The sequence below is a fragment of the Stenella coeruleoalba genome, assembly GCF_951394435.1.
Source record: "Stenella coeruleoalba genome assembly, chromosome: 16".
NCBI classification, from domain to species: domain Eukaryota; kingdom Metazoa; phylum Chordata; class Mammalia; order Artiodactyla; family Delphinidae; genus Stenella; species Stenella coeruleoalba.
Window position 1 is genome coordinate 71,822,243 of NC_137162.1, and position 18,749 is coordinate 71,840,991.

An 18,749-nucleotide genomic window follows, 5' to 3' on the forward strand; every position below is an offset into this window, starting at 1 on the left:
TAGGAGGGGTAATGAATGGGTGAGTTTTTTCCTTAGTTCTTCCACTTTTCTTTAGAATAATATGTAAGCCTAGAAAAGGATATGTTCTGAATGTTTGAATTTAAATGTACACCAGGAATGAAAATCTTCACCCTTGTGGGAGTCGCTGTTAATCCAAGGACTGGATTGTAGCAATGGCACGAGCACAGCATGAAGAGCGTAAAGATGAAGCAGATTCTCATTTCCTCTTCGAGTTTCACTCTTATTCTGAACACCAGTGCTTTCTGGAAGCGAAACTCTACTCAACTTTGACATAGAACGTTAGCCCTTGGCAGGCATTCCGAACCTCTGTGACCAGCTCAGTTTGTTTCCTAGAACTGTAGAAGTAGAGAGGACTCAGTGTGTGCTTGCTCTCCCCCAGCGAGGGTGCTTACCTCATTCGTATGTTTCTTATCCCATTGCCAGAAGAATGCTGGTACTAAATCCATCCTTCCTGGTGGTAGGTCTGCCTCATGGTTGCGCCAGTGTTCGAGGTATCCATGAGTCCCGTGAATATTCTGGGAAGGAACCAGAATTGGTCCCTTTGCTATCGATAAAATATATACACGGATATATACCGTATCCTACTGTAGAGAGTTAAATAGGGGGTGTTAAAAATATGACTGCTTTTAAGACTTCCCCCATGATACCTTTTGAGAATTAGAAGTAAATGGATTAGGAAAAATATCTGAGATAAACTATGTGCTTTTATCCGTAATGAAGACAACACCAGACATGGATATATTCAGTTGCAGATGGATTTTTCATATGCGGTATTAAATATTTTCCTAAAAAATCTCAAAAGGGGACTTCCCTGGCGGTCCTGTGGTTAAAAGACTCCGCACTTCCACTTTACGGGGCACGAGTTTGATCCCTGGTCAGGGAACTAAAGATCCCACAAGTTGTGAGGGGCGGCCAAAAAAAAAAAAAAAAAAAATCTCAAAGGTACCAAGACTTCACATCTCATGGAAAAAGTGTACTCTTCTTTCTAAATACTCTTGTGAAAGTGTTTTTAAAGTTTACACATTGTGCATAATATGGCATAAAAATTGTATTACTTCTTTGGCTCGTTTGCCGTGATATATCGCGCATGAGAAAATGTTTTCAGTTGCTTTGCTTGCTTATGGTAACCATGAACCATATTTCTGGTTTTCTTTCCCCCCTTTGTGTGTGCGTACACATGCATTCTAAAATCATTTCATGTTACGTTCCTTTTTTCCTCACCAAAAGGAATATACTGCATGGAAAAGATAAATGCAAACATTCCTTTTGGTTTTTTTTTTCTTTTAAAATTCTGACTCAGAAAACTTCTTGCTCTTATTGGCTTTTTACGGGTGTGAAGCATAACCGAGTTGTGCATGGAAGATACAGATTTAAAATCCAGTGGCTTCACAGTTTGCACATCAGTTGCCTGTCACTTAAAAGTTATTTTGGATCCTGCATGAAATAGGCTTGAGTGGTTTTCTAAAATAAGAGCTTTAGACATTTCATGTATAGCTACGCACATTGATGTGGTTCTAAGTAGGTGCAATCTGTATCACCGAGAGGTCCAAGGAGATGGAACATTAGAACTTACTAAAATGAGAGTTATATGGTTGCACGAAACAAACATGTACCTATACGGGCAAAACAGAACGGCTACTGATATTTCAAAACCAGCACATAAGAAAGTCAATAGGAAGTAAGGGAATAGTTTTTCCATTGTGGTTATTTTTCTCATCATCGTTTCCTTGTGTTTTTTGTTTTTTTTCACTGTTGGCCTATTTGGTTGCAACGTGCTTTTTCTGTCTTTTCATTTCACACTGCTCTGTGTTTTACTTAGTTTTGTTTTTAACTTTGGATTAGTTATGTCTGGAGCAATTTTTTTTTCCTCTTAATTGTTCCTTTTGCCTCTTCCATTCTAAATCATGCAAACAATTGTACTTGCTTTTGTAATATTTCAAAGTTTACTGACCAATTTTTTTCTCTGGTCTCTCTGTTTCTCAACCATTTTTGTTGATTTTTGTGTTTGATTTCATTTTAAAATTTAAGAAACAGTTGAACGGAGCGCAGGACCAACGAGATCCCTCCCCACCACTTACTCATACAAGCCATTCTTTTCTGCAAGAGCATACCAGTCCTGCACAGCAGCTCCGATGACAGTGCCCGGGCCGGCCACGTCAGGCTTCACTTCCTTATCAAGTTCCTCCTCTAATACGCCATCAGCTTCTCCATTAAAATCAATATGGTCTGTTTCGACTCCTTCTCCAATCAAATCCACGTTAGGCGCATCAACTACATCTTCGGTTAAATCCATTAGTGATGTGGCATCTCCAATTAGATCCTTTCGGACAATTTCTTCGCCAATAAAAACAGTGGTGTCACAGTCTCCATACAATATCCAAGTTTCCTCTGGTACCCTGGTTAGAGCTCCCACAGTCACGGAGGCCTCGCCTTTAAAGGGGCTGGCATCCAATTCTACGTTTTCCTCTCGAACGTCCCCGGTGACTACAGCAGGATCTCTTTTGGAGAGGTCGTCCATTACCATGACACCCCCTGCTTCCCCCAAATCAAACATTAATATGTATTCCTCGAGTCTGCCATTTAAGTCAATTATCACATCCACAGCACCGCTAATATCTTCACCTTTAATGTCAGTGGTGTCTCCAGCTAAATCAACAGCTGATATCATTTCATCAGCTAAAGTTACGATGGCCTCTTCTCTCTCGTCACCCGTGAAACAGATGCCTGGACACGCAGAGGTAGCATTAGTCAACGGATCTATTTCCCCTCTGAAATACCCATCATCTTCAACTTTAATTAACGGATGCAAAGCCACTGCCACGTTACAGGAAAAAATTGCTACAGCTACACACTCTGTGAGCTCTGTGGTTAATGGAGCCACTGACGCAGTTGAGAAAGTGTTCCCGACCACCACAGCAATGCCGTTTTCCCCACTCAGGTCGTATGTTTCTCCAGCACCATCAGCTTTTCAGTCTCTAAGAACTCCTTCTGCAAGTGCACTCTATACATCCCTCGGGTCGTCGATATCTGCAACTACCTCATCTGTAACTTCATCAGTAATAACAGTGCCAGTATACTCTGTAGTCAATGTTTTGCCGGAACCAGCATTAAAGAAACTTCCAGACTCTAATTCACTTACAAAATCAGCAGCAGCCTTGCTGTCGCCCATTAAAACATTGACTACGGAGACACTTCCTCAGCCCCATTTCAATCGAACTTCATCTCCAGTTAAGTCATCTTTGTTCCTTGCACCATCTGCCCTCAAGCTGTCTACGCCATCTTCTCTGTCTTCCAGTCAGGAGATACTAAAAGACGTGGCTGAAATGAAGGAGGACCTAATGCGGATGACTGCAATACTCCAAACAGACGTGCCTGAGGAGAAGCCATTCCAACCTGAGCTCCCCAAAGAAGGGAGAATCGACGACGAAGAACCTTTCAAAATTGTCGAGAAAGTGAAGGAAGACTTAGTGAAAGTTAGTGAAATCCTTAAAAAGGATGTCTGTGTGGATAACAAGGGACCACCCAAATCACCAAAGAGTGACAACGGACATTCTCCCGAAGACGACTGGACAGAATTCAGTTCAGAAGAAATAAGAGAGGCAAGACAACAGGCTGCTGCGAGCCATTCTCCATCTCCGCCAGAGAGAGCGCAAGTTAAGGCAAAGGCTGCCTCCGACAAGGATTATAACTTGACCCAAGTTATCGATTACCTAACAAATGATATCGGGAGTAGTTCACTGACGAACTTCAAGTACAAGTTTGAGGATGCCAAGAAGGATGGTGAAGAGAGACAGAAACGAATTTTAAAACCAGCAATCGCCCTGCAGGAACACAAACTCAAAATGCCTCCAGCCTCCATGAGGTCTTCCACCTCCGAGAAGGAGTTATGTAAGATGGCCGATTCCTTCTTTGGAACAGATACTATTTTAGAGTCTCCAGATGACTTTTCTCAACATGACCAAGATAAAAGTCCCTTGTCTGACAGTGGCTTTGAAACAAGAAGTGAGAAAACACCTTCAGCCCCACAAAGCGCTGAAAGCACTGGTCCCAAACCACTTTTTCAGGAAGTCCCCATCCCTCCGGTCATTACAGAAACGAGAACTGAAGTGGTTCATGTTATCAGGAGCTATGAGCCCTCAGCTGGAGAGGCTCCCCCGTCCCAACCAGAGGAGCCCATGTCACCCAAACCGTCACCTACGTTTATGGAGCTGGAACCAAAGCCCACCGCTTCTAGTATTAAAGAAAAAGTCAAGGCGTTTCAAATGAAAACCAGTAGCGAAGAAGACGACCACAGTCACGTTCTGGGCAAAGGCATGCGTGTTAAAGAAGAGACTCACATAACCACGACCACCAGAATGGTTTATCATTCTCCACCAGGCAGTGAAGGCGCCTCTGAGAGAATTGAAGAAACCATGTCAGTCCACGACATCATGAAGGCCTTTCAGTCCGGGCGAGACCCTTCCAAAGAGCTGGCAGGTCTGTTTGAACATAAGTCGGCAGTGTCCCCAGACGTTCACAAGTCTGCTGCTGAAACCTCAGCCCAGCACGCAGAGAAGGACAACCAAATGAAACCCAAACTGGAGCGTATAATAGAAGTCCACATCGAAAAAGGTAACCAAGCTGAGCCCACTGAAGTCATTATTAGAGAAACCAAAAAGCATCCCGAAAAGGAAATGTATGTATATCAGAAAGACTTATCCCGGGGAGATATTAACCTAAAAGATTTTCTGCCAGAAAAACACGATGCTTTTCCTTGTTCAGAGGAACAGGGTCAGCAAGAAGAAGAAGAACTCACTGCTGAAGAGTCGTTGCCTTCTTATCTGGAGTCTTCCAGAGTAAACACTCCCGTGTCCCAAGAAGAAGATAGTCGCCCTAGTTCTGCTCAGCTCATATCTGATGACTCTTATAAAACACTGAAGCTTTGGAGTCAGCACTCAATAGAATACCATGACGATGAGTTGTCAGAACTAAGAGGGGAATCTTACAGGTTTGCTGAGAAAATGCTTCTGTCAGAAAAGCTAGATGTGTCTCATTCTGATACCGAGGAATCAGTTACAGACCATGCGGGACCCCCTAGCTCAGAGTTACAGGGGTCTGATAAGCGGGCCAGAGAAAAAGTAGTCACTGCCCCCAAAAAAGAAATTCTCTCCAAAATCTATAAAGATGTGTCTGAAAATGGTGTAGGTAAAGTGTCTAAGGATGAGCATTTTGATAAAGTGACAGTGTTGCACTATTCTGGCGATGTTAGTAGTCCAAAACATGCCATGTGGATGCGCTTTGCTGAGGACAGATTAGACAGAGGTAGAGAGAAGTTGATATACGAAGATAGGGTGGACAGGACCGTGAAGGAAGCTGAAGAAAAACTGACTGAAGTGTCACAGTTTTTTCGTGACAGAACCGAAAAGCTCAATGATGAACTGCAGTCCCCAGAGAAAAAGCCACACCCTAGGAATGGCAAAGAATACTCATCTCAAAGCTCTACCGGTAGCAGCCCTGAGAAAGCACTGCTGACAGAACTGCTGGCCAACAGTGACGAGTGGGTCAAGGCGAGGCAGCGTGGCTGTGACAGACAAGGCTTCCCCAGAGCCGACGAGAAGGACGCAGTCAGTCTGCCCAGCAGCCCGGAGGTGGTTCCTTCCCAACAGACTGAGGATAGCAAGTCCACAGAGGAAGCCAAAGGAAGTCGTTCACAGAGCAAAGAATCAGAAGGGCCCCAGTCTGGGTTTCAGCTCAAACAATCGAAACTCAGTTCCATTAGATTAAAATTTGAACAAGGCGCGCAGGCCAAAAGTAAGGACGTTTCTCAAGAAGACACAAAGCCGGATGGCCAATCCAGAATCCCAGTTAAAAAAATCCAGGAGAGCAAGCTACCTGTCTACCAAGTGTTCGCTAGAGAGAAACAGCAGAAGGCCATAGACCCTTTGGATGAAAGTGTCCCTATGCAAAAAGATCTTACGGTATTCAGAGCTAAAGATGAGCATGTTCAGAGCCATGAAACGGTTGTAAATGATTTTGGCTCTGATGATGTGAAAAAACAGAGAACTGAAATCTCAAGTAAAGCAATGCCTGACTATTTTTCTGAGCAACAGCCTAAGGACTTGGCATGTCACGTAACCGCAGAATTAGCAACCAAGGGACCATGGGACAAAAAGGTCTTTAGAACGTGGGAAAGTCCTGGAGCCACTAACAATAAGTCGCAGAAAGAGAAACTTTCGCATGTACTTGTTCATGATGTAAGAGAGAATCACGTTGGTCACCCTGAGAGTAAAACTGTTGATCAGAGGGATGAATTTCTGTCTGTGACTGAGAGAGAACACAAATTGTTAACAAATGGCTCTCTCTCAGAAATTAAGGAAATGACTGTAAAATCTCCCTCCAAAAAAGTCTTATACAGGGAATACGGTGTTAAAGACGGGGAACATCCAGGTGGATCTCTTGACCAACCTTCCAGGAGAAGTGAGAGCTCGGCAGTGTCGCACATCCCTGTCAGGGCTGCGGAGGAAAGGAGGACGCCGTCTTCTGACATTCCCGATGGTTTTTGCAAGCAGTCGACATTTCCAAAACATGAACTATCACAAAAGTTATCCCACTCAAGTATGAGTAAAGAGACAGCTGAGACACAGCACTTTAATGCTACAGAAGATGAAAAAGTTACCTATTCAGAAATCAGCAAAGTTTCCAAACGTCAGAGTTACGTAGGCTTATGCCCGCCTCTCAATGAAACCGAGCTCTCCCCGACCAAGTCTCCTGATTCTCTAGAGTTTAGCCCAGGAAAGGAATCGCCCTCTAGTGATGTACTCGACCACAGTCCCATTGATGGATTGGAAAAAGTTGCACCACTGGCCCAGACGGAGGGAGGGAAAGAGATAAAAACTTTACCTGTTTATGTCAGTTTTGTACAGGTGGGGAAGCAGTATGAAAAGGAGATACAACAAGGAGGTGTAAAAAAAATCATAAGTCAGGAATGTAAGACGGTACAAGAGACCAGGGGGACCTTTTATACAACTAGACAGCAAAAGCAACCCCCTTCTCCCCAGGCTAGTCCCGAAGATGATACTCTAGAGCAAGTGTCCTTTCTAGACAGCTCTGGGAAAAGCCCTTTAACCCCAGAGACGCCCAGTTCAGAGGAAGTGAGTTATGAATTTACATCTAAGACACCCGACTCGCTTATAGCTTATATACCAGGCAAACCCAGCCCAATTCCCGAGGTTTCGGAGGAATCTGAGGAGGAGGGACAGGCCAGGTCAGCCTCCTTACAGCAGACTGCAGTGGAGGAGACGGCAGCAGTCGGGCGCCACACGCCTAGCAGTGTGAGCACAGACTCTAACCAAAGACTCAGAGCTAACAGGGTTGCCTACATTGAATTTCCCCCTCCTCCACCGCTGGATGCAGACCAGATGGAGTCCGATAAGAAACATCCTTACCTCCCTGAAAGAGAGGTTGACATGATTGAAGTCAGTCTGCAAGACGAGCATGACAAGTACCGGCTGGCGGAACCAGTCATCAGGGTGCAGCCGCCTTCCCCAGTTCCTCCCGGGGCGGACATCAGTGACTCCAGCGATGACGAATCCCTTTATCAACCAGTCCCGGTCAAAAAATACACCTTCAAGTTAAAAGAGGTCGACGACGAACAAAAAGAAGTGACAAAATCCAAAGCCTCCGCTGAAAAGGCTTCCACCCAGAAAGAATCAGAAATGAACGGATCTGGAAAAGATACTGAATTTGGCCTTGGCCTTGATTCACCTCAGAATGAAACGGCCCAGAATGGGAACAACGACCAGTCCATCACAGAGTGTTCCATTGCCACCACGGCAGAGTTTTCTCACGATACAGATGCCACAGAGATCGACTCTCTGGACGGCTACGACCTGCAAGATGAAGATGACGGCTTGACAGAGAGTGATTCTAAATTCCCAAGTCAAACCCTGGAGCTGAAGAAAGATGTCTGGAACACGGAGGGCATTCTGAAGCCAGCTGATCGCTCCTTTAGCCAAAGCAAGTTGGAAGTTATCCAGGAGGAGGAGGGAAGGGTGGGGCCAGATGAAGAGAAGCCACCTTCCAAAAGCCCTTCATCTGAAAAGACTCCCGCTAAGACTGATCAGAAGTCGGGGGCCCAGTTTTTCACACTAGAAGGCAGACATCCTGACAGATCAGTGTTTCCTGATACTTATTTCAGTTACAAAGTAGATGAAGAATTTGCCACTCCTTTTAAGACAGTAGCTACCAAAGGTCTAGATTTTGACCCCTGGTCTAATAACCGAGGGGATGATGACGTTTATGACAGTAAATCACGGGAAGACGAAACTAAGCCATTTGGTCTGGCTGTGGAAGACCGCTCTCCAGCCACCACCCCTGATACAACGCCAGCCCGAACGCCAACTGACGAAAGTACCCCTACTAGTGAGCCTAACCCCTTCCCATTTCATGAAGGAAAAATGTTTGAGATGACTCGCAGTGGTGCAATTGACATGAGCAAGAGGGATTTTGTGGAAGAGAGGCTCCAATTTTTCCAGATTGGTGAGCATACTTCTGAAGGGAAGTCAGGGGACCCGGGGGAAGGGGATAAAAGTACAGTCACTGCCATACCACAGCCACAGGCAGGGGACACCACTGTAGAAACCAATCTAGAGGGAAATGTAGAGGCACCTACAGTGGAACCTAACCCCAGCATCCCGACCAGCGGAGAGTGTCAGGAAGGCACATCCGGTAGCGGCTCCCAGGAGAAAGCAGCAGCAGCGGCCACTAACACCTCTAAACTTGACCCCAAGTTGCGCACGCCTATAAAGATGGGAATTTCTGCGTCCACCATGACCTTGAAGAAAGAAGGCCCTGGAGAAGTGACAGATAAGATAGAAGCTGTGATGACCAGTGGTCAGGGATTAGAGAATGAACCTGTAACAGTGATTTCAAATACAGCCGATAGCCACATGGGCGTTAGGCCCCAAGAAAAACATGATTTTCAAAAAGATAACTTTAATAACAACAACAATTTGGATTCTTCCACTATACAGACAGATAACATTACAAGTCACGTAGTTCTGACAGAACATTCTGCACCCACTTGTACCACAGAGAGAGCTAACCCAGTGAAAAGCTCATCAGGAAAAAGGACAGGGGTACTGCAAGGACACTGTGTGAGAGAGAAACAGAAAGTTCTCGGAGAGCAGCAAAAGACAAAGGAATCAATAGGGATTAGGCGAAAATCCAAACTTCCCATAAAGGCCACTTCACCAAAAGATCTCTTCCCACCAGATCATATGCCAAACATTCATGTGAGTAAAATGAAGCAGGTTAGTCAATCTGAGAAAACCAAAACCCTCACTGCTTCTTCACGTGTAGATGTAAAGTCCAGAATTCCAGTGAAGAATACACACAGGGAAAACACAGGTTCAGTTAGAAAACCGTGTGCTACACAAAAGCAGGGGCAGCCAGACAGAGGCAAGGCCAAACAGCTTCCATCCAAGTTGCCAGTAAAGGTAAGATCCACCTGTGTCACCACCGTCACCACCACCACCACCACCACCACAGTTAAAGTTAGGAAAAGTCAGCTTAAGGAAGTATGTAAACACTCCATTGAATATTTTAAGGGAATTAGTGGTGAGACCTTAAAGCTTGTGGACCGCCTCTCGGAAGAAGACAAAAAGATGCAGTCCGAGTTGTCCGATGAGGAAGACAGTACCTCGAGAAACACGTCGTTGTCCGAGACTTCCCGGGGTGGCCAGCCTTCGGTTACAGCGAAGTCTGCTAGAGATAAGAAAACAGAGGCAGCACCTTTAAAATCAAAGAGTGAAAAGGCCGGCAGTGAGAAATGGAGCAGTAGGAGGACTGGTGAGAATGAAGGCAGTCAGGTCTCTCGAGCACTCTTTGCTCACATCCTGGAGAACGAGCATAGTTTGTAAACACTTTCCAACTCGTAGACCCTAGTGCATGAACTGTTGTGATTGCCTGTGGAGTGACTTAACCGTAGTTTCTCATTCTGTCATTGTCATCTGTACGTGCTGTCTATATACTCTTCTTTCTTCCTCTTAACCCAACGACACTGTAGACAGCTAGGGAAGCATGCTGAAGATATCGGTGTCATTCAAGATGAGCAACTTTTTTTTTTTTTTCAGTGTGCTAATGGATATGGTTCTGTCAAAGTAAAAGCACAGATGTTGAAATGCCATCGTGGTGTTTTCACCAACACGACACTTCTGTAACTACTTAAAGTAGCTAGCTTGTCAGCATGTTGAATTCCATTACATTGAGCATCCATGTAGTCTGACATTTGGCCTGATGCAGGTGAAAATCAAGTGAGTCATGTGAAAAGAGCAGTGTTCATGTAGGTGATTAGGACACATTTAAGTGTACAGTGTTAGCAGTAGTCTCTCTGTAAAATCTGAATACTGCTAAAAGCAATTTTCCAGTATCGTGTCTTTCTTGATGATTATTTTAATTAAGAAATTGTAAATCGTAGGTCCACAGAGTCCATGTGAACGGACAGATATCAGGATGGCAATAGTAGCCGACCACCTGGGACTTAGTTGGACAGGTAAGTGTGTATACACCTGAATGAAACAGTTTCTTAATTTGTCTTTTTCACAAGCAGTTTATTATTAAAAACAAAAAGCAATGAGTAAAAAACATTTTTATCACTTGTAATTCTATCTACCCAGAGTTAATTATAGTATACTGTGTTTTTCAAAACTTTTCTAGGCACATACCCTAAAGAATAGACATTTAAATCTTATTTTACCTTAAATTTAAGCACTTTCTTCACAATGCCATTTCTGGTAATACGGGATAACCTTTTACCTAATAGCAAATTTATTTTGTGGCATATAGGAAAACGTAGCTAGGGCCTATGGTTTTCAAATAATCCAAAAATTTTAGCTATGGTTTATGCCCTTAGATCAGCTCTCTTAGGCAACAGTCCAACTAATCCATGCCTAGGTTTCACAAATCTTAATCATTCATGAGTCACTGTCACAATTTTTACGATATACACGTATTATTTGCATGCTTATTGAGCTGATACTTTTAAGCGGGCTCACTTTTACGCTCAAAGATTTATTTAAAAGGAAATCCTATGTCATTTTGATAATGGAAAACAAGGATCATGTTCAATAACTATATAAACAAGAAAACAAAGGATGAGAGGTAAGCTTAAATTTTGAATTAAAATTGAAAAAATAGGATACAGGTGAATGAATCTATTCAATTTACAAAAATACTTGAGCTCTGTGAAATGAATGAAACTTTTTATAATCAGGGTGTAGAAGAGGAATTTTGGGCTTGATTTCACTTCATTAAAGATGAAGATAAGGCTCTGTGTCAACTGGACAATACTGCTTTGTAGTTTTTTTTGTTTTTTTTTGCGGAACGCGGGCCTCTCACTGTTGTGGCCTCCCTCTCCCGTTGTGGAGCACAGTCTCCGGACGTGCAGGCTCAGCGGCCATGGCTCACAGGCCTAGCCACTCCGCGGCATGTGGGATCCCCCCGGACCGGGGCACGAACCCGTATCCCCTGCATTGGCAGGCGGACTCTCAACCACTGCGCCACCAGGGAAGCCCCTGCTTTGTAGTTTTGATGTTAACTGGGCCGCCCAAATCCTACTTCACATGAATCAGAGAAATTTTAAGTTTTATAGGTTGAGTGTATTTTTTTTTAATGCACAGCCAAAAAACAACAGTTAAATATAAATAAATGTTAATTATTGTCCTATTTAAAGTCATCTTGCATACTATCAGCGACATACATTCTCTACTCAGGGAAACAATTATCTAGGCTATCAAAATGGACAACATGAAACTAGATCATGGCACAAAAGGTCATTTACATTTATTTCCTTCGAATGCCCTGAATCCCAGGCCTTCCCCACCCTCGGTATTAAGGCCTCCTCTCTCCTTCCGCCCAGCCCTGCCCTCAGGCACACTGCTACTGACCTGGCCTAGTGGAGCTCTTAAGAAACAGTGGGTCTGAGTAATCCTTTGCAGACTGTTGAGAGTTAACAGTAATTCATTATGTATAAGTATTTCTGCACATAAAATTAATAATAGTATTATATTTTAACAGTGGACACTGTAATCTGAAAATATCCTGGAGCTAATGTTGATTTTGTGTATTATTTACCCATAACTATTGGATTATTTTCTTTAAGCAAAACCAGTCCTTAGTTTGTCAGAGTAAACTCTTGGAGAATATGTGACATAAGAATAGCGAGAGGGCTTCCCTGGTGGCGCAGTGGTTGAGAGTCCTCCTGCCGATGCAGGGAACACGGGTTCGTGCCCCGGTCAGGGAGGTTCCCACATGCCACGGAGCGGCTGGGCCCGTGAGCCATGGCCGCTGAGCCTGCGCGTCCGGAGCCTGTGCTCCGCAATGGGAGCGGCCACAACAGTGAGAGGCCCGCGTACCGGAAAAAAAAAAAGAATAGCGAGACAAAGTCATAAAACTGTAAAATTCTTAGTGACAATGTGTCTTTGCTCTTCACTGAGTCTCTAGACAAAGGATATGGTTTGGTCACGAGGGCAGGAAGGATTACTGCCCTTAAAACACAAAGAGATAAGGCACTTAAAAAAAATTAACTTTTCTAATTCGAATTACTATATGCTCAATGAAGATTATTAGGAAAATTAGCATTTAGAAAAACAAAATTTAAATCCATCCCTCAGAACCGCTGTTAACAAGCAACTTAATGTACTTTGGTTTTTTTTTAAAAATAAAAAGCTTTTAAAATGTTATATACACAATGTAATTTTCTGCTTTTTTATTTACTTTCTGATCTTGGTTTTAATGGACAAATAACATCCAATAGCCATACTTTACAATGTTGTTTTGCTGTTGGTCACAATGCACTAGTGAGTCATGAAATCAATTCATGCTTTGTTTTTGTTTTTAAAGGGAAAAGAAAATGTCTATGACATATAGTGAGGTTGTTTTGCTCCATAAAGATGTGGTTTCATTTATATAAGCATCATGATATACAATGTATTTCTAACTGTGGGCTGTGATCACTTTGCCAGCCACTGCATTACATTAATTAACTTCTCTCCTTTTGTTCAATACATGCTTTGTTTTCAATTTTTCAGTAGTACAAGCCTACAGTGAGCATTCATGTATGTAAATAATTGTGTACAACCCTGTGTACTGTCACCATAGATTTCTAGGAGTGAAATCAGTTGGTCAAAGGATACAGACTTTTTTGAGCCTCTGAATACATTTTGCCAAACTGCTGGAAATGGTACTTAAGCAGGATAGAATCGTCCAATTCCTTTTCCATGGATTTTTTTCCCATTTCTTACTTTTTATAATCATTTAAGGTAATAAACACCTGACACATCTTTTTTAAATGTACAAAAAATATACAGTGAAAAGTAAGTCTCCTTCTCACCTTTGACTCCCAAGTTTAACTCTCCCAAGGCAACTACGCATATCATATGTATCCTTCCAAAGACACACTCTGCATTTACAAGATTGAGTGTGTGGTTATATAACACTTAGCTGGACAGAAAGCTTATCTCCCTTTTATTTTTTACACAAGTGACAGCATCTCATAGACAATGATCTGGCTTGGAGTCATCATTTAACCTCCCAAGTGGCTCTGATGAAACTTGAAGGCATATAGAATAGAGTATTATGTGAGTAAAAGATCTACTTCATGGAGGTTGCCGAGAGAAAACTCTACCGGCTCCTCTTGTGCCATGTTTATGAATTGTAGAATTGTATATCCCTACCTATCTTGTATGAAGTTTGCTCAAATTGCAGACAATAATTTGGCTGAGTTAAAAGAACCTAGCAACATCCTCTTTGAACAGAGCAAGAATCTTTACAAAATAATCTCCAAAGGGAATCTGATTATAACCAAGGAATTATCTTAGGAGAGATAAGTCACAGCTTGTATATTATCAGTATTTTCCTGTGAAATCAAGTATATAAAGATTAATGCCCAAGGCTGTACCTGGGTTTTACTATAAAATCCTTTCCCTTTTATGGGGGGGGGGGGCAGTTGAGCATTACTTTTATGAAATATATGTGATAAAATTACAATATGAAATCTTAGTAACTCCTTTTCTTTTCTACAGAACTGGCAAGGGAACTGAATTTTTCAGTGGATGAAATCAATCAAATACGTGTGGAAAATCCAAATTCTTTAATTTCTCAAAGCTTCATGTTATTAAAAAAATGGGTTACCAGAGACGGAAAAAATGCTACAAGTATGCTGAAATTATATTACTTTAACTTGCAAAATTGCATATGTCTAATATTTCAGATAAGCCTACTGTTAATAAAATCACAGTGATCATAAAGTAATGGCAAGCCTTTTGAAGTTATACTTGTTTAATTTTGTGCTAATATTCTAAACTTCTGTCTTTAGGAAGCTTTTTAGGAAGCAAGTAGTAGGGGCTTTTGGGCATTTTGTCTATATTTGCATTTTTTGCATTTTTCTCTGTGACCATCAAAAATGAAAATATAATTCTAGCTGTTCAGTCATGGGGCGGTAGTGGGAAACAATGTGAAGTTACTGCTATGGCCAGAAATGGATGTGCAGGGAGATAACAGAGAAAAGGATAAGATCAAACCATTTTATCCAGCCTGGTCTGTGATGGCAGAGCACTCCCCAGTACTCCTGGGTTTTGTGTGGTTTAGGTGGTGGTAGGGGAATGGTGCTATACTGTGACAAATGCCAACCCATAACGATGTGGAATCAGTTACTGGGGGTTTGCCTGGGTCGGCCTGACCTTAGTAAGTCATTAATGCTAAGCATCAAATATAAGGGTGACATATATATATATTTTGACAGTCTAACAGGAGAGGAATGTGTTTATTAGATCCCCTTATAACTAACGGGAGTCTCGCTGTCTTGAGGCCTATCTGCTCTGCGCCTTACAGAGACGGAACGAATGTGGCTGTCATCACACACGGCTTCACAAAATGATTCTTAAGACCCTAACGTATCTTCCCTGGAGCAGCGAGCTTTCTGAGCCCTCTGGGTAGTGAATGTTGCAGAGGTGCAGTGAGGCGGGACTAAGACGCTAGGAGGGTCAAGAGAGCCATGCCTTTGTGTGGGTATTGTGATGACTTAGAAGAAAATCATTTAATTGGGTTTTCAACCTTTTTTTTTCCCTCCTCTTTCAGCTGATGCCTTAACTGCGGTCTTGACAAAAATTAATCGAATAGATATAGTGACTCTGCTAGAAGGACCAATATTTGATTATGGAAATATTTCAGGCACCAGAAGTTTTGCAGATGAGAACAGTGTTTTCCATGACCCTGTGGATGGTAACTGAATTTAGTGTTCATATTTACTTAATCATTTGATAAAATTTGAAAGTGCAGTAGGACAAGGCAGTCACGTAAAACCAACTAAATTATGATTTGCTTGACTTAATTTCTCATTTTCACGGCATATTCTCTGCCAGAGTCTGCCAACAAACACCCTGATAGAACAAACTTGATAAATGTCTCTGTTATATAAAATACAGATAATGAAGTATATAAAGGCATAAGTTAACTGAAAGAGTTGGTATCTCAAACGTTTTATATGACCAAATGGAAGAAAATTTAATATCTAGAGAATATGTTGCTTTTGTCATTTTTATATTAACCTAAAAAACTAGGGAACTCTTTTATTCCTATTTAGGTAAAACCAAATTGTGGGCTATTATACAAATTGTTAAGTAAAATGGTTAATTACTGTTTTGAGAACAAGTATTTAAGCATGTACTGAAAGAGACGAATGTATCACTCAAACAGGTGTTTTCGTTATTTAGCATTATTTTAACTTCATATGCTGCCATTTTTTTGTTTGGAAAAACACTACTTGACCCATCGTATATAAAAGGTAGCATAATTTCTAATTCAATGAGCATAGATGTCACTAATATAATAATTCCTCTTTTACATTAGCTTAATTTATATGATAATGGTGTCATTTTTCCTTCATTATGTAAATTGGGGCTTTTTTCAACAAAGTATTAAGAAAAGTATGACAAATATCTTACTATGTTTTTCAAGATGTTCATAAATGGAAATTTATTCCTATAATGAATTTTGAGTACAAAAATGTTGATGCTATGGAGGCAAGAAGAGGAGCTAGGGATATTTTTCTACTATTTCAATTTTTTTAAAATATGGTGATTTTTTTTCTATTTTTAAACAGCAAAGTTAGACCACCAATAATCAATAACTTATAATTCTGCATATGTGACAAAACATCTCAAATTCTTAGAAAGTTTCTGCTTACTAAAGTCAACAGAAAATTTAAAGTGTACCTTGTTATCCCCATAACATAAACATGTGGGTAATAATGTCAAAAGTGGTTTCTTTTTAAGCTTATAAATATCACAGAACCTGGAAAAATGCTCTCTTCAAGGCCCTGTCTTATATGTGAGGCCATATATTGATGACCAAACTCTCTGTGCACAAGATAAAGACAGACCACTATTATATCAAATTTTGGGTTTTTGCCAAGTTTATAGAATATTTTAATATTCTTTACTGGGAAACTTTTTTAAGAAAAGTAGTTTTAACAAACAAGATGATCAGAAAGGAATGGAAGTATTCAATGGAATTGAAAGTTTCATTTAACATTTTAAAATCAGAGTATCATTAAATAAATCCACAAGGGCTTTTTGTTGCTACATCTTAGTATTTTATATTCTCTATTTTTAAAATTCTTAGGGAAATTTATGTTTATGAAGTAAATTTTACTTGTGCAGATTATAAACCTCATGTAGTCTTAGACAGATTTTCAACATTCTGGTTTATGGGTGACCATAACAGAAAAATGTTCACGTACCTATAGTAATTTGAATTTACAACCAAAGCTAAGTTGGTATTTATCTTGGACTGATGGAAAAATTAGGCTTTAGTTTTTTAGACCAATAAGTCAGAAAGTGTGCCTGGTTGCCTTTTTGTTCCGGTCTCTCCTCTTCGTTGAACTTTTGCGAAACTTCCTTTCCTCACCATGACCAGACCATTGTTGACTTTTCTCTCTGCTGAAGGAGAAAAATAACTCCCTTAATCCACGCAGCAAAGTTTAAAACGAGGCAATTTCTCCCTCCTTCCCCTTTGTGTAGGCTGGTTAGTAAACTTCTGCTGTCTCATAGCACTGTCATGACTATTCAGAGAGCTCTCTGTGAATGGCCTTCCTCCCGTCTCTGTTGTGTATCATTTCTTTTTTCTCTTTATTTGATTCATGCTTCTGAGTGGACCCCTACCACCAAGTTCACCAAGACTTTCATGCGTACACAACCCTTTCATCTCTGTCACATTATGACACCTGAAGAGTTTACATGGAGTCTTTTCTACTTTATCTGCTTTTTAAATCCTTTTCCTAACATCTTTTTAGATTTTTTTCCCAGTACTACTGCTCTAAAATCTAATGGTCATTTCTTTCCAAAGATTAAATTCATTTTTCTCTGCTGTAAATTTCATGTGAAATAAGTTAAGAATTAAGAGTTGGGTAGCATCACTCTTATGTACGGTTCTTAAAATAAGTTATAAGTAATTAATTATAAAAATTGGTTTCTTGTGGCTTGCTGTATTCAGTCCACCACAGTGTGGATTTTGCATGCTAAAAGTAGAAAGATATTAATTTGGCCATGCAATAAATGTATCTTACGTAATGACAGCTAACTTTATATTGGATCAAACTTGTGTATTTAAGTTACTGTATTAAAATTACCAAAATCGATAAACAATTTATATCTTAATTAACTAGTATTCTATTTTATTGTAGTTTGCACTAGTCTTTTATTTCATTGTATTACATATACTTGAACTACACCAATAAATTTATCAACATTATTCTGTAATTCATCACACATTTTCATACCTAATATAATTTAAGTCATTCCATGTGTTTTTGTTTGATGTGCTCTAATTCATTCCAGTCAGTCCAAATGTACTGTCTTCCATAGGTTATCCTCCCCTTCAAGTGGAACTGGAAACTCCCACAGGGTTGCAGTACACACCACCCACCCCTTTCCAGCAAGATGATTATTTTAGTGATCTCTCTAGCATAGAATCTCCCCTTAGAACCCCCAGTAGACTGAGTGATGGGGTAGTGCCTTCCCAGGGAAACGTAGAGCATTCAGCAGACGGACCTCCAGTCGTAACTGCAGAAGACACGTCCTTGGAAGAGAGCAGACTTGAAGACTCAATGCCTTTGACAGAAATACCTGAAGCAGTGGATGTACATGAGAGCCAGTTGGAGAATGTATGTCTGAGTGAGTATCCTCAATACCTCGGAAGGATGGCTGGGGTCCCAAAAGATGTTAAACCAGCAGAGCCATTGGAACAGACTAGAAAAGTAGGAGTGAGCCCTGAGCAGCAAGAGAAAGGAAAATCTGGTCCTGATGAGGAGATGACGGAAGAAAAACTCAAATCTCTATTTGAGGATATTCAACTTGAAGAAGGAGTAGAGTCTGAGGAGATGACAGAAGAAAAAGTACAGGCTATTCTTAAACGTGTTCAGCAAGCAGAACTGGAAATGTCTTCAATTACAGGTTGGCAGAATGAGACATCAAGTGGAAACCTAGAGTCCCCTGCTCAAGCTCGAAGAATAACTGGTGGGTTACTAGATCGACTGGATGACAGGTATGGCTCTGGGTCAGAAAAAGGAACGTGAAATGCAGGTTACATGTTAATAGTTTGTTTTCTTTCTTTATTTTTTGGCTGCGCCACACAGCTTGTGGGATCTTAGTTCCCAGACCAGGGATCAAACCTGGGCCCTTGGCAGTGAAAGC

The 18,749-nt window shown here is 41.2% G+C and overlaps 1 protein-coding gene across 1 annotated transcript in view; it reads left to right on the forward strand.

The window, feature by feature from the left end:
* The window catches only part of LOC307175491 (ankyrin-3-like), a 331,772-nt gene that overhangs the window by 282,884 nt on the left and 30,139 nt on the right, over positions 1–18,749 (forward strand). Inside the window, exons 37-41 of the mRNA XM_079900598.1 lie at positions 2,056–9,849; positions 10,478–10,552; positions 14,082–14,213; positions 15,136–15,279; positions 18,510–18,600. Of these exons, the coding sequence (XP_079756724.1) occupies positions 2,056–9,849; positions 10,478–10,552; positions 14,082–14,213; positions 15,136–15,279; positions 18,510–18,600 (8,236 nt within the window). The remainder of the gene's footprint in view (positions 1–2,055; positions 9,850–10,477; positions 10,553–14,081; positions 14,214–15,135; positions 15,280–18,509; positions 18,601–18,749) is intronic.